This window comes from Prenolepis imparis, unplaced genomic scaffold (assembly GCF_030444845.1).
Source record: "Prenolepis imparis isolate NDT839.2.m4 unplaced genomic scaffold, iyPreImpa1.0 SCAF_10, whole genome shotgun sequence".
NCBI classification, from domain to species: domain Eukaryota; kingdom Metazoa; phylum Arthropoda; class Insecta; order Hymenoptera; family Formicidae; genus Prenolepis; species Prenolepis imparis.
This window is the reverse complement of record NW_028141168.1, coordinates 3,617,861-3,641,592: the sequence shown is the minus strand read 5'-3', so window position 1 is coordinate 3,641,592 and position 23,732 is coordinate 3,617,861. Positions and strand designations below refer to the sequence as shown.

Here is a 23,732-nt window from a genome sequence, read left to right as displayed (position 1 = left end):
GCTTTTTTTTTTAAATTATAGTAAAAAGTCCACACTTTACGATAATTATCATAAGATTTGCGAAAAAAATTTATTACTCCCCGTGGAGTGCGTCAAAGTACGCAATTTTTTAGAAACGAAACACGTCCTTACTTTTGAAGCAGTGGCGTACGGGGGAGAAGGATAAATTAAAAATCTGACGAATGGTTTTTAAAGTAGAGACTTCAAGCTTGACAGTCAAAAAAAAATTTTTCAAATACGATCATTTTTAGCGGAGTTACGCTTATTTGAATTTATGCGAAATTTTGACTTAAAATACATATGCGTTAATTTTGTTGACGAGTGTATATATCATTATTTTTTGTGAATAACAGTATTGAAGTAAGTTCATCGGAAAATGAATATATATATATATATATATATATATATATATTATATATATAAACTATGAAATATCTCTGTAAAATATTCATTTTCCGATGAACTTACTTCAATACTGTTATTCACAAAATAATGAGAAGAATCAATTGGTGTGAAGAAAATACATAGTCTCTTTCTCTCTCTCTCTCTCTCTCTCTCTCTCTCTCTCTCTCTCTCTCTCTCTCTCTCTCTCTCGTTTTAAAAAAATATATAATAGTTATTGCAAATTACATACTTTTTCTTAAAACAACAATGTGTTTTCTTTATACTAATTAATTTTTCTCATTATTTTGTGTATACAAGTATTGAGGTAACATCATCAAAAAATGATTATTTGACAAGATATTTTATAATTTATGTAAAATTGTGTCATATTAAACTACGAAAATCTCAAACTATTCACTTTTTAGCCATCCTTACCTTTATAACATTTCGTATTGCAAATATTACAAGGAATCAATTTATACACAAAAATTATGGTAGTTTAATTCGAAAAAATAAAATTGATCTTGAAATAATCCTTTGGACTTTGATCCAAATAAAAATCACTATTAGATTATAAAAATTATGGTAGTTTAATTCGAAAAAATAAAATTGATCTTGAAATAATCCTTTGGACTTTGATCCAAATAAAAATCACTATTAGATTCCCTCAACATCAAACAACTTTTGTTTGAAATATTTTTGTCTTTTTAGGAACTCTAAAATGTTGCAGTTGATTGATTAAAATGGTCCACTTCATATACACACGCATACGTGCATTATACAGGGTGTTTCTAAATAAATGCGAAAAATTTAGAAGATGATTCTTTGTCGAAAATTAAGGGAGGTTTTTCATATAAATATATATTCTTATATCTTATTCTGAGTTCTCTATACTTTTCTAAAGAAGGTAAAAATTAGGTCTTTATTTTTTTTCTTGAAAACTTGATTTTACGAAAAGATAAAAGAAATAAAAAAGTTTCTAAAGCTTTCTAACGCATATTTTTAGATAATCACATTCTGACCTGTTAAAAAGTTCTAATTAAAAATTGAATAGTAGTTGCTAGTTTCATCTCCTTATAACGATACGGGAAGATTAAGAAAATATTAATATCCTTTTCCCTAGTGGGAAATATTCATCAAATTTCATTTTCTAACTTGTCCAAAATGTGAGGAAAAAATTAAAAATCTAATTTTCACTTCCTCCTTTGAAGGAGTGTAACTCCTCAGGGAGGGATATAGGAGTATACAATGTATTTATATGAAAAATCCTCATTTTCGATAAAAATTTTTCTCCTAAAATTTTTCGCACTTATTTACAAACACCCTGTATATGCGCGCGCGCGCTCACACACACACACACACACACACACACACACACACACACACACACACACACACACACACACACACACACACACACACACAGAGAGAGAGAGAGAGAGAGAGAGAGAGAGAGAGAGAGAGAGAGAGAGAGAGAGAGAGAGAGAGAGAGAGAGAGAGAGAGAGAGAGAGAGAGAGAGAGAGAGAGAGAGAGAGAGAGAGAGAGAGAAAAAGAGATAATTGTAGATTATTATCTATTAATTTTTCAAATATAAAAGCAATTGTAGAAATGACTTAAAAAAGTGAATACCTTTAAATCTGTAAAAAAGATGGATGCAATAAATCGCTTGCGATAAATTACTCAACAAATATAAATAAACTACTGTTTAACAGTAAACAGCTAACAATAAATAATTTTTCTATTTAATACTAGTTTTAACATAAAAAAAAAAAAAAAAATGAGATACTTAATAGTTGCAAAAAAGTTTATTTGTAAGATATAATAAAACAAAAACTTTATTTTGCCACGATTTCTCGTGAAAAACAAATATAAATATAAAATTTTTTAAAAATTATTTGTAATTCTTCTATTAAAATGACCTAAACCTAAATTTTGTCAAAAAATTCATTTTATTTAAAAAAAATTTTTTAGTTAAAAATTTTTGAAAAATTAAAATTGTTTTTTGTTGTTTGTTTCTGTTTCAGAAATACAATCAATGGAAAAATAATTGGCATCTCAAAATTTTGCATGTAGATCACTGAATTGTGGCAAAACAAAAAAGTTTTCTCTTTATTACTCTGTATATAATATTTTACTAAATAAACTTTTCTGCAATTTTGAATATATCTTATGTTTTTTCGTAAACCCATGTAAACATTAATAAACAGTAAACTCATTTATATTTATTGAGTAATTTATTTGGTTTGCAAGCGATTTATTATTCATTTTTTGCAGATTTAAAGATATCTATTCCCTTTAACATTCTAATGCTTTCTATTTAGTTTTTATATTAGCATATATAACATTTCTTTTTAAAAAATATACTAAAATAAAAAAATTATAAATAACATTATCTTCAAAATCATCAAAATTATATTGATGTTTATCATTAAAATTGTTAATATTTAAATTGAATTTGGACAAGATTAAATTCTCAAATATAACATAATATATAATATAATCTTGCATAATATTATCCTGCATTTATTAATATTAATATTTCTCTCCTCTGATATTCTATAATTATTTAAATATTTAGTATTGTAGTATTTATGTTATATATACAGGGTATTTCAGTAAAAGTGGACAATCTCTCATGGACATGTAGAATAAAAATAATTCTATTTTCTTTAATTATTCTATAATGCATCTTTATCGAGGTACTTGTCTGTAAAGTTAAATTTGAAAAGTATTTTTCTTAAATAACTCTTATATCACTCTGTAGATTTTAAAAATTTGCATTAATTATTTTTATATTAACTAAAGCTTTAAAAAGCGTGTCTTTAAAATACTGTGAAAAAAATTTCTTAATATCAAGTCAGAGAGCCCCAGGGGCGAATCATCTTTAAGCTTTTTAACCTACAAAACTTTTTACAAAATGTCTTTTTTCTTTTTAAGTGTTTCTTTAGATTCTCCACATTTTTTTCTGAAAAAAAGATACTTTTGTTTTATTTCATAAAAGTTAACTGTTTTCGAGAAAAATACATTTAAAAGATACAAAGTAAACTTTTATTCAAATAATAAAATAATAATTTTAAATGAAATAATATGAAATTGCATAGATTGTGTTAAAACTTATTGAAATGAAATAGATATAGCCAACAAGATATAGCTTACAAAAAAATTTATCTTTAACTTTAAGTTAAAATATTTTTTTAAATTTTAAGTTAAAGTTTAAGAAGTTACAACTTTTTTAAAATTTTGACTAAATTTATTTCTTTTGAATAAGTTTTAACACACAATCAATACAATTTCATATTATACATTTCATTCAAAATCATTGTTCTATTATCTGCATAAAAGTTTACATTGTATCGTTTAAATGTTTTTCTCAAAAACAGTTAACTTTTATGAAATATAATAAGAATATCTTTTTTTTAGAAAAATATATGGAGAATCTAGATGAAAGATTTAAAGAAACACTTAAAAATTAAAAAAAATGTTTATTGAAAAGTTTTGTATGCTAAAAGACTTAAAGAAGGTCCGCCCCTGATTCTCCGACATGACATCAAGGAATTTGTCACGCTATTTTAAAGACCTTTACTTAATATAAAAATAATTATTACAAATTATTAAAATCTACAGAGTTATATAAGAATTTTTCAAGAAAAATATTTTTCAAATTTTAACTTTAAAGACAAGTATCTCGATAAAGATGCGTTATAGAACAAAATTTTATAGGAGCTTATGGAATTATTTTTACATGTCCACGAGAGATTGCCCACTTTTACCGAATATTAATTATTTATATTATACAGAATATCCCATGACTCGAGCTCTATACATTAAAGACGTGTTATTGAAATTATTTAGAGTCGAAATTATTTAATAAACATATGTGTGCAAATGCTTCTTAACAGAATTATAAACCATTGAAAATTTATGTAAATATTTGAAACATTTTCTGTTAGTCTGGTCCTCTTTACATTTTCTCATATCAATAGTTTATGCAGAACACTCTCACAATATGGATGAATTTCTGAACAGAATTATAGATGCAACAATGCAAGTAGGAAATTCTCTTGGTATGATAGAGCGAGCTGTTAGATCTTTACACAAAACAAGGCTTTATATTGAATCTGCAGAAGATAATTTTGTAACAGAATTTTTAATACATTTATATAAATAAACAAGTTAAATTAAATTTTTTTTTCTTTTCTTTTTCAATATTTATATTAACTTTCAATGGTTGTAGTTCTGTTAGGAAGCACTTACAGACATATGTTTATTAAATAATTTCAACTCTAAATGACCAATAATATGCTTTTAATGTGGACCTTGAGTCCTGGGACATTGTATATTCTTTTTATATATCTTATATATTAAGTATTTTAACAAAAGCTTTAATTTAATGTTGTTTAATTATGTAAATAATTGTTTACTTATTTACAATAAATTGAATTTATTTTTATTAAAATTTTTTATAAAAAGAAAAAAAATTAGTTTGGAACAAATTAATTCAGAAAAATGCTTATTCAAATGTAAGAATCACCATATTAACATAATATTTCCATATATTATTGTATAAAACTTTCTTTTTCTCTTTATCTTGTGTGTATATGTATATCTGTTATAAAAAGTTATGATAAATATTTTGCATTACTCACTTTTCCAATTCCAAAATATGTCAGAAGTGCAAGACACGGTGCCGCAAGAGAGAAAATTAATAAGTGTCTACTTATTCTCTTTCTATCTACACCTTCATGAAGAAGAAATGACACAAGTCCAAATGCAGCTGGTGCCTATAAAAATATAATTTGTTTAATAATAAAAAAAAGTAATATAATTATACTAATTACATTTTTTAATAGTTAAAACATAATTAAAAATCTTACTTTATGTAACATTATTGCAAAAAATACTATCACTTCAACATCAGCTTGAGATGTAGTAGCAGCAGCTCCCAATGCAACTCCATCAACTGCCGCATGTACTATAAGACCTAAAGTTGCTGTAATACTTTTTTGTCTTCCTCCACTTTTTCTGGCTGAACATTGATCGATTAAAAGCATAAATACAAAACCAAGTACTAAACTAATTCCAATTAAAGAATGTAAATCACCTGTGAAAACAAAAATAATACTTATATGCTACTATTAATAAGCTAAATACCAATTTCATAAAATGTGCTAATTAATAAATATACAATTACATACTATATAATCCTTTTTCATTAGCATTTCCACCAGTAAATAATGCTCTTATACCCTCAGGTATAATCACTGCTAACGCAGTACCAACAAGAAGTCCTGCTCCTAATATTGATACTAACTGTAACTTGTCCTAAAAAAAAAAAGCACATATTATATACAAAGCATATTGAAATATCATTCAATTATAGTCGTGTTCAGAAATTCATTGCCAGTACTGAATATCTATAAATGTATGCGACATGAACTATAGATGATTGAATTTCAGAACGCGACCTTTATTATATATATAAAATATTTCTATTTTTTATAAAAAAATTCTTACTTCTGATAAATTTATAACTAATGGCAATGATCCAGCTACGCAAGAGCCAACAAACATAACAAGAGAAAGCATCCATAGCATTGCTCTCTCCTCCATTTTTATTTAATATTTAATACTGTTGAGAATTATTAATTTTCAACATAAAATACACGTGTCAGACATCAAGACGTAATTGAATAATTATCAATCAAGTTATAAATTTGCTGTCACACACTGATTTATCATGCCAATGTAACAATTTTTATGACAGATAAAAATATGTAAGATATTATTCTCTGATTTGTATACATGAATAATATTCATTAAAATTGATTAATTAAGCCACTAGAGTCAATAAGACTTCTTCTTCTTCGATTTGAGTGGCACTGAATAAGGTTCAATCATGTGGCCGTAAATAGGTTAAATCAAGTACTTGAAAACTTAATGATATCAGAGAGAAGAATGAGAGACGATATGCCCCGCTTTTAGGTGATCCCTGAAAGCGATACGCCCTCTGTGGACATAAAAAACGTGGATATGAACTACATAACCAATGTCCACGAATGTTCTCACCGGCACTGACGAGGTACGAGTAAAGACCGACAGCCCTGGGTAAATTTTCGTGTCTACCAAGGCTGCGTTCGTAAACGTTACCCGCAGGGTACAAATGTCTCTGGGTGTCGATTATGTATTTTCAAGCGAAACTTTTCACTTTTCACGATTCCGCTTTCACTTTTCACGATTCCGCTTATCCAAATTCCGTGTGTACTTTTTCACGTGAAATTATAACAGAGCCATTACGTATTATGTATGAAAAATGAAATCACCAAGGTAAGAAAAATTACTAGTATTACTATCAAAAATTACTAGTATTAAACCGTGAATCCTGAATATTTAAAATTTATAGACTGCGTTTGGGCAGGAGATGCTATTAGCGCCAAATGTAAACTTTCAGTAAATAACAAAAATAAAACGACATTGTTAGCGCTAATAACATCTCCCCGAAGTATAACAAAATGAACGTTACACTAAAACAGAAAGAAATGTTATTAAATTATTTAAAAAATAATGCGGATTTAGCAAGGGGTCGAATAGATCGAAAAAGCGAAAGCAAACGAAAAATGGTAAATTAAAAATATAATTATTTACGTATCAATAGATATGCATACACGTAGTAGAGATAGAGGTTATTGAACACATAACTTATTAATATGTTTAGAAAGATATGTGGAATAGTATTGCGGACAATATTAATGCAGCTGACATCCTCAGAAAGGTCCTCAGAAAAGTGGACAAGAGTGGGCAAAGGTAAAAAATGTATATCTCTATTATTGTGTAAAATATGCATACCTCTAATTTAAAAATCAAATACTAAGATAAAATTATAATTAATTTTTTTAAAAAGTCATATAATAATTTGTATACATATATATGTATATAATTTTTTAGACATGGAAAGATATAAAATCATATATCTTGAAAAAAGAAGCCAAACGAAGAAATTGCATACAAGGGACAGGTGGTGGATTACCTCCAAAAGTTAATTTTTCTACTTTTGAAGATGTTTTAGAATTTTTAACACCAGAAGCAGCTGGAATGGATAATATCCCAGAGGGTGGAATAATTGATGATGAACCAATGTTACAAGAATGTAGTTCAAGAAGTGATGTGTGTTCAAATAATAATGTAATAGAAAAGCAGAACATGTCATATCCAGAAATAGAAGAAAATGACGATATAGAAAATGTTCCACCAAAATCAGCACCAAAAGTTAATAAAAACAGGAAAAATAATACATTTATACAAATGAATGCTACAAGAAAAGGTAATGTATTTAAAAAAAGGTATTTTATATGTATATATATATAATTATAAATTTACTATTGGATTACTTAATATTTACTTTAAATTGCAGAAAAGTCCAGTCATGAATTATCGTACAACATATTAAATATACAAGATATTAAATTAAAAATTAAGAAAAAAGAGTTAAAAATTCGAAAAAAAACATTAAAGGTGCAAGCAAATATATTAGCCCAATTAAGAGAAATAAAATGTATTTTGGCACAGTCTGCAGAATCAATAGTATAAAAACTTATTGTTAGTATAAGAAATATTATATTTCAATAAAAAAAATAAAGTATGATTTTGTGCAATATATATAAATATAAAGTTTGTGTTTTTCTTCATATAAAATTTATTCGCTTAGATTTGAAAAAATGTATTTTTTGATTTTTATAATATAATAAATATTTCTTACAAATATATTATACCAATTTACGGAGTTATGTAAAATATCTCTCAATGATCGCTTCGCGTGTTGCATATATTATACCAATTTACGGAGTTATGTAAAATATCTCTCAATGATCGCTTCGCGTGTTGCATGTCTTCTTGCGCGCATATTTTGAGGTACGTTATCTATTCCGATATTTTCCTCATTAATATCTTCGTCATCTAAATATATTTCAACATCCGCAACATTATATATTGTTTAGCAATATTATGCAACACACATGTTGCATTTACTATAAGTGCTAAAATATAATAACAAGATTTTATAGTAATTTCGAATATAATTTTTATAAAATATTAAAATTAATTATATGTATTTTTCTTACCAGCAAATTCTGGTGAATAATGTAACGCCCTTTCTTTACGCAAACATCTCCATCTTCCTTTTAAAATTCCTATCGTTCTTTCTACAGAGCTCTCACATGACTCTCCGTATATGCAGTACTTGGGGACCCCGGTGGCTGATTTAATTTTGGCGTCATGAGGAATGGCAACAATGGGTATCCAGAATCTCCTAAAGTCATAAATTATAGAAATTAAATATACTAACACAAACATACACTAAACAAATAAATTTATATTATAACATAACTATAAATTTATGAATCATCTCAATTATAATATGTAATTCTGAATGAATATTGATTGATTCATTTCTTACCTAACAGCCACATATTTCTTCTTCCATTTTCGTATTGATTTAACATGTGCCTCCATAAACGGGATGAGCTCCATACTCTAGCATCATGTGTACGACCACCATGGCTTGCAACAACAGCCAATATTTTGTAATAATAATCAGACACCTGTAAATAAAATATAAAATAAATAAGAAGCATATTGAGAAAAAGATGTACGTATGCAATCGTGGACAATAAGGTTCATGAATATATTTTTGAGTTTAGAAATGCACTTTTCTTATTCAATGAAAGAATACTAACTGTTGTATTGTATAAGGCACATGTGTTTTGAAATTCATAAAGAAATATTCGTAAACCGGTTTTTCATAAAAAGGTAAATAATAAAATAATAATAATTTGTATTTACAATCATAACGTTTAAAGAATGATATAGCTTCCTATTTATATATAAATGTTCCCTATTTTTTGTAGGAGGTCAAATTGCTACATGCGTTCCATCTATAGCTCCTATCACTCCAGGGAAATTTGTATTAATTAAGTACCTAAACATATAATTTAGTTTTGTACAAAACAAAAGTATGATATAAGTTGATATAATTTTTTCTACAAATTTTAAGTATTTTTATACCTCAGTTCTCTCAAATTGAAGAACATAAAAAAAATAATTGCAAAATTATGCTCTTTTTAAGAATAACAATATATTTTTAAAATATTATTAGTTACAACTTACTGTTGCTGGACAACCTGAATATCATCATTCTGAGTAGGAAACTTTATCCATTGTGGCGTTCAGCGCATTAACAATTTCATGTATCGCTTTACTAATTGATGCTTGGCACATACAAGATAAAAAGTCCTGACCAATTCTCCTCTGATAAGATCCCGAACTTAACAAACTTAAGGTCGCCAAAAGCTTTAAAATATAAACAAAATAAAATGTCAATTAATTAATATTACTCTAATAACAAAAAATTAAAAATAATTAATAATACTTTATATTACGTTATATATATATTTATTTATTAAAAATATTTATTTATATTTAATTATTTAAATTGTATTAATTTTACTTTCAGTTCCAATGGAATTGCTGTTGCTCTCACAGCTTCCTGCACGTAAGGCCGTATAGCGTTGCATAATTCCAATGTAGCAACTTTTGAAAGCCTGTGAATTAAATATATTTTACTTAAAAAGTTTTAAGTTTTGAATATATTTGATTAATTAAATTGCTGTGATATAGATGTTAATATGTCAAATTATTGTTCATATCATATTATATTAACTCGACAAACAGAGTATTATCTTTTGATATATATCTTTGACCACATCTTTGAGAAATTATTATTATAGATCTAGCTTTATCTCATTAATTCAATTATATACGTAAAACCAATATGCTTATATATTATTGAGTATTTTTTTACCTACCGATATAAAAGAAGAAATTGTGACTCCAAAATCTCAAAGGGATTGGATGTATCACGCAGTTGTCTTCTTCGTATTTTCAAAATATTTCTTTCTTCTTGTTGTGCAATTTCCAACTGCCACAAAGCAAGTGCCATGTTATGCTAAAGAATACAAAATTAATAATGATTAATTAATAATTAATAATTTATTATATAAGGAAGAAATACTTATATTTATAATTTATATGTAATTATTAGGTGTACAACTTTGCTTCCGCCGTTTTCCTATAGATAGCTTTAGCGGTAAGTAGTGGTCGAAATAAATAGATCATAGACGTCATGCAATAAACTTGGGCATCTGTCAACATAACCCCATAGAAACATTAGTCGATTTGTGTCTGCATCATAAAGTTATTCTCGATTGAAAATGTCAGTTTACGAGCCAAATTCTCGTCATTTGCGGGAGGTTTTAATTTTCTGCTTCAATATGAAGAAATCTGCGGCTGAGGCTCATCGAATGCTCTCAAATACTTATGGTGAGGTCGCTATTAGTGAAAGAACGTGTCGTGAGTGGTTTCAACGCTTCAAGAACGGTGATTTTCACATCGAAGACCGGCATAGCGATGGAAGAGACAAGGTTTTCGAAGATGCAGAATTGGAGGCATTACTTAATGAAGACTCGAGTCAAAGTCAAGAAGAATTGGCACGATCATTGGGAGTGACTCAACAAGCAATTTCAAAACGCCTCAAAGACATGGGAATGATTCAGAAGCAAGGAAATTGGGTGCCGTACGAGTTGAAACCGAGAGATGTTGAACGGCGTTTGTTTGCTTGTGAACAGTTGCTTGAAAGACGGAAGGGATTTCTGCATCGCATTGTGACTGGGGACGAAAAATGGGTTCATTACGATAACCCCAAGCGCAGAAAATCATGGGGATATCCCGGCCATGCTTCCACGTCGACGGCCAAACCGAATAACCTCCCGCAAATGACGAGAATTTGGCTCGTAAACTGACATTTTCAATCGAGAATAACTTTATGATGCAGACACAAATCGACTAATGTTTCTATGGGGTTATGTTGACAGATGTCCAAGTTTATTGCATGACGTCTATGATCTATTTATTTCGACCACTACTTACCGCTAAAGCTATCTATAGGAAAACGGCGGAAGGAAAGTTGTACACCTAATATATTTACGTTTTTTAATGTAATTATTAATTAATTAAGTAAAGAAATACATACCTCTTCGATAATAATAAATTCGTATTTGTATTTTTAAAATCGTTTTGTCCAAATAAATAACAGCTATACACATGTCACTTGTACATACAATATAGGAATTTTGCAGAGGTTATAGGCAGCATCACTATTTCCCTATATTTCCACCTTTCCGCCAGCAAATTTCATGGCTAACAAGTTCACATGAAAAGTTTCACGTTTCCACACTTATAAAAGTTACATAATTTGGTGAAATTGTCGAGTTCACGTGAAAATTTTCACTTTTCACGGTTCCACCCTAGGGGAAAAGATATGTAATCGCTGCCCTGAACTCGTTCAGCAGGGCAGCGATCATGAAACTTTTCCCCTAGAGCGGAAACGTGAAAAATGAAAAGTTTCACGTGAACTTTATGATTCCGCGCGATCATAAAACTTTCAGCGCGATCATAAAACTCTCCGAACAGCAGAAATGTGAAACTTTTCACGTGAATTTTTTCGCCATTGAACTTGTTGGCGGAAAGGCGAAAATCTAGGGAATTATTAAAAATATTAAATATACTTCAGTAAATGTGGTACCAGTGGTATGTACATACATTCTTGTAGTATTGCATTGCAAAAAGGTTATATGTATATATACGTATAAGGTATGTTTGTATATTTTTTGTGATATAAGTATAATAATAATTATAAATTATTTTTATAATATTTGTTACGCATAATTAAAGTATGGCTCTGGCATGGTGGATTATGCAAATTGCTAATAATGAAGAAAGAAATTTATTAAGGATACAAAGAAGAACACTACGTGATGCAGTTAACCCTTTTGAAATTCCAGAATCACAATTTCGTTGTTTATATCGGTAAATAAAAAAAATTAGCAAGTAACGTTAAAAAAAAATAAGGAAAGCATAAATGTAAATTACATAAATAGTATGATTTATATATTTTAAAATAAAAGTAGTTTCTATGTATAGAATTTTGAATTCATGCATTGCCGTTTTTGTCTATTATATACTTTGTTTATTATATATTTTGTTTTATGTAATAATATAAATATATATGTATAAATAAAGATATATTTTATAAATATTTAATGCATAGGTTTTCAAAAGATGCAACGTTAGCATTGTGTGAAAGTATACAACCTTATGTACAAAGACCTGTAAGGCCAACAGCAATTCCATTAGAGTTAAAGGTAAAATATAATCTCAAATTAAAAATAAATCTACTATATTGAAATATATGTATATATATATAGTTATATGTTGCAAATAATAATTTGTTAAATTATTATAATTATATATTAAATATTTTTTTTTAATTGTAAAGGTTTTAGCAACGTTAAGTTTTATAAGCTCAGGATCCTATCAAAGAAGAGTTGGACAAGATTTTTTAAGCTGTATGTGCCAGGCATCTATTAGTGGAGCAATACATGAAATAGTAAATGCGATAAATGCCATAATGCCACAATGGATAAAATTTCCTGTGCAAGCTAATGAAATTGAAGCAATCCAACAACAGTTAGCTTACAATCTATTTTCAATTTAAACTATTAAATTAATATATTATTAAACTTATTTTTTCATTTAGTAAAGATTAAAAAAGTTTTTAATTTTTTTGTTATCCGATTTTTGTTAAGAGTATTTATAATTTTAAAAATGTTTTATATTATAAACATTAAAATATATAATTATATTACAGATTCTGGATTAATGCCAATTTCCCAAACGTAATAGGAGCCATTGATGGAACACATATTGCGATTTGGCCACCTGATAAGAGAAGAGAACATTTATATATAAACCGAAAACTATATCATTCTTTAAATGTCATGATAGTAAGTAAAAATTTAATTAAATGAAATTAATATAAAATGAACTACAACAAGAAGCGACATAACATTGCAGCACGGAAACATACAATTTTAATAATATATAAGATAAAAAAATAAATTGGAAACATCTATACAACTCCAATGTAATAATCTATAAATCTTCCAATTATCTAATATATTATTTAAACTGTGAAAAATCTTTTATAATAGAGAGCAGAGCAAAGCCGCACACAATTTTCTTGTTTACTTAAGATTTATATAAATAGAAATCTAGTCGAATTAAAGATTATTGTGATAAATAGAAATATTAAAAATTTCGTTGGAATCGACGCATCGACATCCGCTTACGGCTCGAATAGCCTATCTATTACCGATTTATATAAAAAATTTCTTTTTTTAATTCTTTTTATTAATTTTACATTTTAGGTTTGTGATTATAATGGGATAATATTAGCAGTGGTAGCAAATCATGGAGGTCGGACACATGATGCCAGAGTTTGGAATTCATGTCGGTTATCAAGACATATGTTAGACCAGTATGAAAATGGAAGGAGAAATGTATGGTTGTTGGGTAAGGCTTCTCCATCAATACACACATACGTATACATATAGAGTTTATATAATTTTTCACAAATTTTTTACTAACATAAGATTTGTGTTTATTATGTAAGTATATATTTCTTAATTTTTGAACATATGTTTTCTTTTTTAGGAGATTCCGGATATCCATTGTTACCTTTTTTAATAACGCCAAAATTAAATCAACCACCAAGATCTCCAGGAACGTTATATACAGATGCTCATGCTAGAGCGCGATGCTCTGTAGAGAGAACAATAGGAGTATTGAAAGGGCGCTGGAGATGTTTACGTAAAGAAAGAGGTTTACATTATTCTCCAGAATTTGCAGGTAATTTGTTCATACTTTATATATAAGAGAATATCTTTACAATTACTGTAGAAATTTATTATCTTTATTTCAGCACTTATAGTAAATGCGGCTTGTGTACTGCATAACATTGCCAAACATCATAACGTTCCAGATGTTGAAATATATAGAGAAGATTTTGAAGAGGAACATTTTGAAGTAGATGACATGCATGCAAGAGAAATGCGTGCAAGAGGAAATGTAGTGCGAGAAGCAATAATCCAAAGATATTTTACATAAGCACTATTTTATTCTATTTTATTATTTTATAATATCACAGAATAAAAACTTAAAATAGTATCACACATATTTATTTATTTAAAATTAATATCACACATATTTGTTTAAACTAATATCACATTTTATTTATGTGTAATCAGAACATAATCAATAAAATAAAAATGAAACAAAGAAATAAAAAAAAATATAAGTAAACTCAAAATTAAATTAATATTTTATTTATAAACTATATATCAATATGTGCGAACTAATAATCAACTAATATTGCAAAATAATATTCAAGTTCTTATCTATATATTGGAATCTTATTAAAGTATTTTATGTTTTTTATAAAGCCTCAGTTGCAGCCCATGATTGCAATGCTGTTTTTATTTCTATTAGCTCGGATAAAATATTTTTTTGTACTTTTAATTTCTTATTTTTCAGTTTTACTTCCTTTTTCTTTAATTTTACTTTTACTTCTTGTAATTCTAACATTTCATGCGATATTTTTTGCATTGAATTTCCTAAAATTTAAAGTTAATATTTATTAAATTAGAATTTATTATAAGATTTTTTTTTAGTAAGATACATACATATATTAATATATATAAGAAAATTTTTATAACATAGATTACCTCATGTTGTATTATTTATTTTTGGTGTATTAACTTTTCCTCTTTTTTCTGTATTGTATGGTGGTATATTTTCAGAGTTCCCTTCGTTTATATTATCTTCTTCAACGATCATGTTATTTTGCATGTCTTGTTCCGCTTCAATATTTTCTACTTGTATGTCTTCTGAAATAGGATTTTCTTCTGTATAAATTCCACCTTCTGGAATGTTTTCTAGTCCGGCTGCTTCCGGTGTCAACAATTGTAATATTTCGTCTTCAAAAGGAGAGCAAGCTATTTTAGGAGGTGGACCACCACCAGTTCCTTGAACGTAACTGTGTCTCTTTGCTTCTTTCTTTAAAATATAACTCTTCATATCTTTCCATGTCTATAAAAGTATAATAATAAATTTACTTTTTATAATAAATAAATTTGTTATTTAATGTAATAAAACTAAATAATACAAATAATATTATATAACCTTTGCCCATTCTTTCCCACTTTTTTGAGGACCATCGAGAATTGAATTAATACCTTGTGCAATTTCATCCCACAATTTAGCCTAAAAATGTTTTTAATAATTATTATTTCTTAAATAATTATTTATTTTTTAACAATTTATATGATACATATATTATTTTAAACGTTACCAATTTTAGTCGACTCTCGCATTTCCTATCTACTCTACCCGTCACTAATTCGGGATTGCGTTTTAAAGAATTTAATAAAGCTTTCTTTTGTTTCATTGTCACATTCATGTTTGTCAATATTTTTTTATTTGTAAACTTATAATTATAGCGACACAAATGACTAGCTGGAAAACAGGTTATGTGTATGCTTTCCGCGCATCCAAGTTATATACATAATCGCCATGCGTGAAAAGTTTCACGAGAAATCTGGATAAGTGAAAAATGAAAAGGGAAAAGTAAAAAATGAAAAGTGAAAAGGAAAAATGAAAAGTGAAAAATTTCATGTGAAAGTTCATGATCGATGCCCAGAAAGTCAAAAAACACATCAATGGTGGAAAAGCTACCTTTACCCACATGTGTTCAAAAAGTTCTTGAGGAATTATCCAGGGTGCTCCTTATGTACCCTGCTCGCGACTGAGGTAGAGTTTACCCGTCATGCGCAGAAACGCACTTTTCACATTTTACCACTTGAAGAAATCCTACAATCTTCCAAGATGTCTGGAGGTATGCTTTATGGTGGAGATGAGAAGGAGTTCGAACATTGAATAATGAATGGTAAATATATAGTAATATTAGAAGTCGATAAGATTATTAATACTAATTGTTAATTTGTATGATTTTTTCATTTATTTCTAAATATTATATATCACTTCTTTAACGCAAATTAATTTTAATCTTGGTTTAACTTACTTTTCATCTTTTTCTAATTCTAAAAGTTAAAAAAAAATAAAAAGTAAATTAAACTGAGATTAAAGTTCATCTACATTAGAATTCTACAAATAAACAATGATGAAGATAATTATTCAAAATAATATGATGATAATTACATTTGACAAATTTATATTACGCGATCGTTTTACCTCAAGATCCTTCATAAACTTTAGGTAGTCCTTGGAGATCGATGTGTCCCTACACATTCACCTGACTAGTCCCCGTAAAGTTAACCTATGGTACCAATTTCGAGAAAATCGGTCCATAAATGTGGAAGTAGTTCGCGGTCAGACAGACACACAGACAGACGGACGGTACTTATATATAAAGATATCTTATTTGCAAATGTGATGTCTTTTACAGACAAGATTTTTTTACTGTTTCTAACAAGTGTGATGTCGATGTCTTTTACAGACAAAATATTTTTTACAAATTTGTCTTTGACAAGTGTTATGTTTTTCACAGACAAGATACTTTTTTGCATACTAATCTTTACAAGCATGTCTTTTAAAGACAAGATATTTTTTACACATTACAGACAAGATATTTTTTACTGTCTTTAACAAGTGTGATGTCTATCTTTTACAGACAAGGTATTTTTTGCATAGTAATCTTTACAAGTATGATATGTGTCTTTTAAAGACAAGATATTTTTTACATATTAATCTTTTACAATTAAGTGTGATGTCTATTACAGACAAAATTTATTTTAGAAATAATTAATTTATAAAATAAATATTGCGACGACTTTTTCTTCCGACTCGGCGATGAGCCGGAAGAACGGAGCGGGGTCGTCTACAAAAAGGAGATTGTTGAAGTTTTATACGTCGCGGAAACTAGGGTCTCGGTCGCTCCGCGCGTGCCGCAGTAGAACGCCAGCCGTAAGATTTGCGAGATACTAAAGAGTTGGGCGCCAGACGCGATCTTGCACGCGTCAATTCGCAATACACAAAGATCCAACGCGAAACCCTTGGCCGAAATCCCGCTACGGGCCGATTAGCTCACCTAACGGCAGAGGGGCAGGGTGGTGTTGCCGCGAAAGTAATAAACTCAAAACAGCTAAGGTCGCGATGTAGATCAATCGCAGGACTTACAATTTACGCGACGAGACGACACACAAAATAAACTTGGCGACTCGAGATAATTAACAATAATAACAATGAATCTTTATTACTAAAGAAATGAAGACCAAAAAGAAAGTAACAAATAAATATAAAATAACGAAAGTATTCTTTCTATTACTGGTAATAATAATAAGTTTGAGTTACCAAAAAAACATGAGAAAATAACGGAACTAATATTGCTAATCGCAATAAGAATAATAACTAAAGTACGCAATACAAAAGAAACAAAGAATGATCACCGTTATTGCCAGATAATCCTTCGCGGCGCGATCGGATAGATTCCCGACGGTACGTGGCCGGGATCTCGCTCGCTATCTCTCTCGTCCTCGTGTGCTTTCGCGATGTATAACAAAGTTATTAAAAAAAAAAGTATTATAACGTATTATAATACGTTATAATACTTTTTTTTTTAATAACTTTGTTATACATTTTCTAAATTAGCGCATTCATAATACAAAGGCTTCGATTAATCACAAGACACGGTAGCGTCTCGCGGATCTCGCGTCAATCACGTTCGGCAACGCCGCGCGATTATTATCGTCGCATCGGCGTCGCCGCAGTCTGTTATCGTAGACTGTATTGTTGTCCGCGACGAGTAATGTACATTTAACGCGTTTTTTAAAAGTAATTTTTAATAATTAATCGGTAGTAACCGCGAATTGTGATTGAGTGTTGTGATAGATTAATAAATAATATTTGATCAAGTCTGAGAGAATTTTCTCTTAGAATTTACACTAAAAATAATGGTAATCGTGAGACAATATGGTATGGAAAAAATTTTATGAAAATTTCTCTGATTAATATTTATCACATTAAAAATAATAATATCTATCATAATAAAATATAAAATATGTTTGATTCATTTTACTAAACTGCATAGTAAAATTAATCAAACATATTTTATATTTTATTATGATAGATATTATTTTTAATGTGATAAATATTAATCAGAGAAATTTTCAAAAAATTCTTTCCATACCATATTGTCCCATGATTATCATGATTCTCAGGGTAAATTCTAGGAGAAAATTCTCTCTGATTGCGTGAGTGTATTCATCAAAGTGTCGATAATACAATTTATAAAAAAAGAATCGTTTATTATTCGGTGTGTCATGGTGTGTCAACGTCTGTGTCAACGTCAACGTTGTGATCCATTCCAGTCGTACAATTATTCATCAGAAGACATCTCTATAAGGTAAGAATAAGTAAGAGAGAGAGAGATAGAGAGAAAGAGGGTGTATGTACACACACACACACACACATCGCGTGTAGATAACAGCTGATCGCAACGAGCGCTTCGCGTAATCGCCCGCGTCGGATGAGTTGCGCCGCTCCTGCCTACCGGCCGTACCCGTGCCGTAATTCGCTAAATTTTTCCTTTTATAATTTGAAAACTAAGCTTCGGATAAAATTTTGGCAAAGGAAAAATCGTCTCAGAATTCATTCAGGAATACGACATTTTAAGGACAAACGGTTGTTTCGAATCACCCTGTATAGGTTTAAATATTTTAAGAAAATTTTTTTATTTATTTTATAGGTGAAAGTCAAGAGTCTCTCTCTATGAATTTTAGGCTTGGACAGAGTACCATTTCAGGTATTATAAAGGATACATGCCATGCTCTGAGAGTGGTCCTTCAAGAATTATATTTAAACATTCCTAATTCTGAAGATGAATGGAAAGTAGTGGCTCGCGATTTCGCTGATAAATGGAATTTTCCACATTGCCTTGGAGCCATGGAAGGCAAACATTGCTGCATTGATCCACCCTTAAATTCGGGATCTTTATATTATAATTATAAAGAAACATTCAGTATTGTTTTACTTGCTCTCGTTGATGCTCAACTTAGATTTATTTATATTGATGTCGGTACTAATGGTCGAGTATCTGATAAAGGGGTGTGGAATAAATGTACATTAAAAGATCTTCTGGAAAGAAACATACTAAAAATTCCGCAACCAAGTCCTCTATCAGGCACGAATACCGACTTTCCGTATGTTATTGTAGGAGATGAAGGTTTCACATTATCTGAAAAGGTACTCATTCCTTTTCCCAAAGAGCAGTGTTCCGGAAAAAGAAATAGGAGAATTTTTAACTACAGGTAAGTTGTATCTCTAAACGAAGGATGATATAAAAATTTTTATATTAAAATTAGCGCAAAAATTTATTTGCACTTTTTTCATATAATTACAGACTGTCTCGTGCCAGAAGATGCTCTGAAAATGCATTTGGCGTCATGGCTAGTCGGTTTCAAATTTTCAGATCTCCAATGAGATATGATCCGGATGATGCTCGTAATATCGTAATTGCTATATGTTGTCTTCATAATATGCTTCGTACTAATACCGTTGGTCGTGCCATGTATACACCATCATCATATATAGACGCAGAGGATGAATTAACAGGAAATTTTTTTTCTGGTGACTGGAGAAATGAACTAATCCGTGGATTAGTAAGATTTCAAAATTCAAGAGGCTATCGACATTCTAATAATGCTTTAGCTTTACGAGAAAAGTGGTGTGACTATTTCAATGGTGTGGGAGCGGTGCCATGGCAAGATAGAGCTATAGATCATTAAATAATCAACTAATATATATATATATATATATATATATATATATATATTGTGACGACTTTTACCTCACTTCCTCGCCCGGAGCACTGGGACGAAAATTTATTCGGATTGAGCGCCAGATACGGTCTTAATATCGTTGCCCGAGGCGAGGAAGTGCAGGAAAAGTCATCAAAATATATATATATTATAATATTGTGATATTCTATTTAATGAATAAAAATGTAAAGCCTAGTCTACAATGGCAGTAAGCAGTATAGAGTAAGCAGTAAGCAGTTAGCAGTATGAAATGGGAATTGCCCATTTCGTTACTCCCGGTCTTTACATCCACTAAAAACAGTATACAATGGCAATAACAAGGCTGTAGGAATAGAGAGTATACTTTTTTTAGTGGATGTAAAGACTGGGAGTAACGAAATGGGCAATTCCCATTTCATACTGCTTACTGCTTACTGCTTACTCTATACTGCTTACTGCCATTGTAGACTAGGCTTTAGACTCCCATAAATTTGAGTTACACATTTTACTTTAAAATTTAGTAAAAAAAGTTTAGTACAATTTTTTTTTTTTTAAATAATATAGTAACATTCTTTTGTAACATCCTTAAATAGCATATATAGAAACATTTTTTAAATAATATTAATAAACATTAATTAAACATTAATTATAAATTATATTAAACATATAATAATTAAACATTTAATTCAACATTATATTCATAACATTTTTTTAAAACTTTGTTAAAAGTTTTAAAATTTCATCTTCACATAATTTTCGATTCTCTGAAGATAATGAACCTGCTTTCTACAAATAGAGCCAAAGTATGAGCTGAATCATTGATTGTGAGCGTTTCGGAAGGTGATGGAGCTGGGTCTGCTTGGCAAAACTGTTTTAAGACACCTACAGCCTCCTCCATTAATGCTGCTGATTTTTTCGACTTCGGTCCTCTCTTACAAAATAATTGTTCTTCTGATGGTCGCCTGTTAGCTTGGTCGCTAGGTAGCTTGGCTGTAGTAATAGAATTTATTTCTTGAGGAAACTGACAATGAGTGCTATTAGATACGGGAATAGATGTCGATCTTGGGAGAGATTCGGATGAAGAACATATTTCTGATAGAGGTGCACTATTAACCGTAATTGATTGAAATTCATTAATTGTAGTTGAAGAACTTTGATCAGAAATTTGCGAATCTGTTTCTACATTTCCTTCGTGTGGTATTAATATATATTTCTGAAAATAAATTGTAGATACAAAGAATTAATTTGTGTCTGTTATTTACATAAATATATTTTCATAAAAATATTTATATGTGCAAATAAATATTTATATTTATTATTGTTATTTATTATTGTTAATTTTTATTATTTATTTATTTTTATAATTATTTTTATTATTTATTTATTTTTATAATTATTTTTATTATTTATTTATTTTTATAATTATTTTTATTATTTATTTATTTTTATAATTATTTTTATTATTTTTACTTTTAAATTTCTACTTTGAGAAATAATTTACCTGCAATGTATCATCATAGTACATGTTGTTATGTGACACGTATTGTGTAAATGGTGTATTCTCGTTTTCTTTATTACAGAATTGTGAAAATTCTGAATTTGATGTATCTGTTTTTTTTTAACAGGCCAGAGGAAATATTTGATTCCGATTCTCCTTGAATGCATGTCTTCTTGAGAAACATCAATTTCTCAAACATGTGCCATTTGGGCTTGTATAAATTATCTGTGCCAGCTCCACTGCGTTTTGATTCTTTCATTGCTCTTAAATTTCTTGTGAATGTATCCTTTATGTTTTTAAAACGGCTTGATACAATAGCACCTGCAAATAGCATCAATAAAAATTCTATTAAATAATTTTAATATTAATTGTAGGAAATCTTAATTTTATTAATAAATTATAAATAATTAACAAATATTGTTATTAATTATTTCTCAGACATACGTTAAATTTGAACCCAATTGTTTGGCTATTTCGTCCCATGCTGCACTCTTCAAATCACTTCGCCTATAAATTTCGCACGTGCAATCCCAAAGAAGGGGTTTGGACTCCACCAAATCGATCAGACGGTAGTCCATATCTTTTGTAAAATTATTTTTTGGTGGCATTGAATCTATTAAAATTTAACCTTGACGTAAATGAAACATTCACATGTCATATGTCATGTGTCAATGCCACCCTGTGATTGGCTGCGACTGCGACTGCGACTCGAAAAAATGGACGGAAATCCAAAAGGCAATCGCCAGTCGCAGTCACTGACCGCTGTTTTTTGATTGGCTAAAACGGAATCGCAATCGCAGACGCAATCGCAGTCGCGATCGCGAGTCGCTAGTGTGATTCGGCCATAACGCCGGTCGCTCGCAAACGCTAAATCACGAAATCTCGGGCAAGGCCTTCGCGAACAACCAAAATCACCAAAATTACTCGCGACGACGTTAGACCGGTCGAGGCTCGAACTTACACGAACGTAATTCTAGACTTACGGCACGGGTAGCCTCACCGATAAGGACAGGCAGTACGAGAGTGTAGGATCTATTGCCCCGAATCGACATCGGGGCTCAATCCTGCGCGAAAGGGGTTGCGCGGGCGCCCACCCAATTACCAGTGTTGCCAACACTTGAAAACAGTTATACACCAGATTGCTGTTTTCAATACACCAGAAAAGCACTAGTTTTGTTTATTTTATATATATATATATATTGCAACGTCTTAACCCGCCTCGGAACGCCGATTCCGAGGGTGGAAAGAGGCAATACAATAGGTGAGTCTTGACGACTCAAATTAGCGGTAGTGAGATTATTTATAAAAGTATTACAATAGCAGATTGGTAGTTAACGGTATCCGGTAGTAATTCGGTGACACCGAGTAAATATCGGAATACGGTAATGGGCGCCAGGCGCGATTCTTCGCGCCGCGGTACCGAAAATTCTGAAAAATAAACGTTAACTCCGGCTACGCCCTGCTCAGTGTATGGCAGAGGGGCGCGGTTCAATTAATTTATTGGATTTCTGGAGTGGAGAGCTTAAACTAAGAAAATACACAAATTCATTAAAGAACATTGATATATTTAACAACGATATTGGACAATTACATACATAGACCGAAATTACAAATTGGTTATAAACTACGAAGTAAAAAGGAGAGATATAATACTAAATGATTCGTATCGGAATGACTATTTCGCTCGAAGCGGTGGAAAAATATAATTGACAATGATTTTGAGCAATAATTACTCGTGGAAACGGTAACCTCCGCGGTATCGGAGATCACGTAAATTTTAGTCGGAAACCCCCGGTGAATGATACTTAAGTCGGGAGGCGGTAACCACTTATCCCTAGATTCGATATACAAAGGCGACCAAATTCCTCAGCGGCCCGAGACGTTCACGTGATCGAATGGAATGCGGCGCGAATACGGAACAATAGAATTCGGTAAGATTTCTTCCTTTCGGTAATACTGTTACATTTATTCACCACGACATTAAACAATCGAATTTCGCAACTACCACAATCACTTCACGCGACAATCAATATACGATAACGTAATTTATAGAGTCGGTATACGGGATCTATCGGGCGACCACGCGGTA

The 23,732-nt window shown here is 29.8% G+C and overlaps 2 protein-coding genes across 2 annotated transcripts in view; both read right to left on the bottom strand.

Moving 5' to 3' along the window:
* The window catches only part of Zip102b (Zinc/iron regulated transporter-related protein 102B), a 22,385-nt gene extending 15,942 nt beyond the window's left edge, over positions 1–6,443 (bottom strand). The window contains exons 1-4 of the mRNA XM_083047719.1: positions 5,900–6,443; positions 5,581–5,707; positions 5,260–5,486; positions 5,032–5,166 (exon numbers count right to left, since the gene is read on the bottom strand). Of these exons, the coding sequence (XP_082903845.1) occupies positions 5,032–5,166; positions 5,260–5,486; positions 5,581–5,707; positions 5,900–5,995 (585 nt within the window). The 5' untranslated portion in view covers positions 5,996–6,443. The remainder of the gene's footprint in view (positions 1–5,031; positions 5,167–5,259; positions 5,487–5,580; positions 5,708–5,899) is intronic.
* An 8,221-nt stretch (positions 6,444–14,664) lies between these two features.
* Positions 14,665–16,081, bottom strand: LOC145941573 (uncharacterized). Its single transcript, XM_083047722.1, has 5 exons — positions 16,067–16,081; positions 15,684–15,847; positions 15,515–15,595; positions 15,058–15,421; positions 14,665–14,946 (listed from the first exon to the last, which is right to left on the bottom strand). The coding sequence occupies exons 2-4, from the start codon at positions 15,789–15,791 to the stop codon at positions 15,059–15,061; spliced, it is 552 nt and encodes a 183-aa protein (XP_082903848.1). The 5' UTR covers positions 15,792–15,847; positions 16,067–16,081; the 3' UTR covers positions 14,665–14,946; position 15,058.
* Between the last annotated feature and the right edge of the window lie 7,651 nt (positions 16,082–23,732).

What these genes read in the sequence shown, in the direction of transcription:
- LOC145941573 (XM_083047722.1), bottom strand. Translation starts at nt 15,791, where the DNA reads ATGAATGTGACAATGAAACAAAAGAAAGCTTTATTAAATTCTTTAAAA. An exon ending in GCGAGAGTCGACTAAAATTG is followed by an intron (nt 15,596 to 15,683) that starts GTAACGTTTAAA and finishes AAACATTTTTAG; the next exon opens with GCTAAATTGTGGGATGAAAT. An exon ending in GTGGGAAAGAATGGGCAAAG is followed by an intron (nt 15,422 to 15,514) that starts GTTATATAATAT and finishes ATACTTTTATAG; the next exon opens with ACATGGAAAGATATGAAGAG.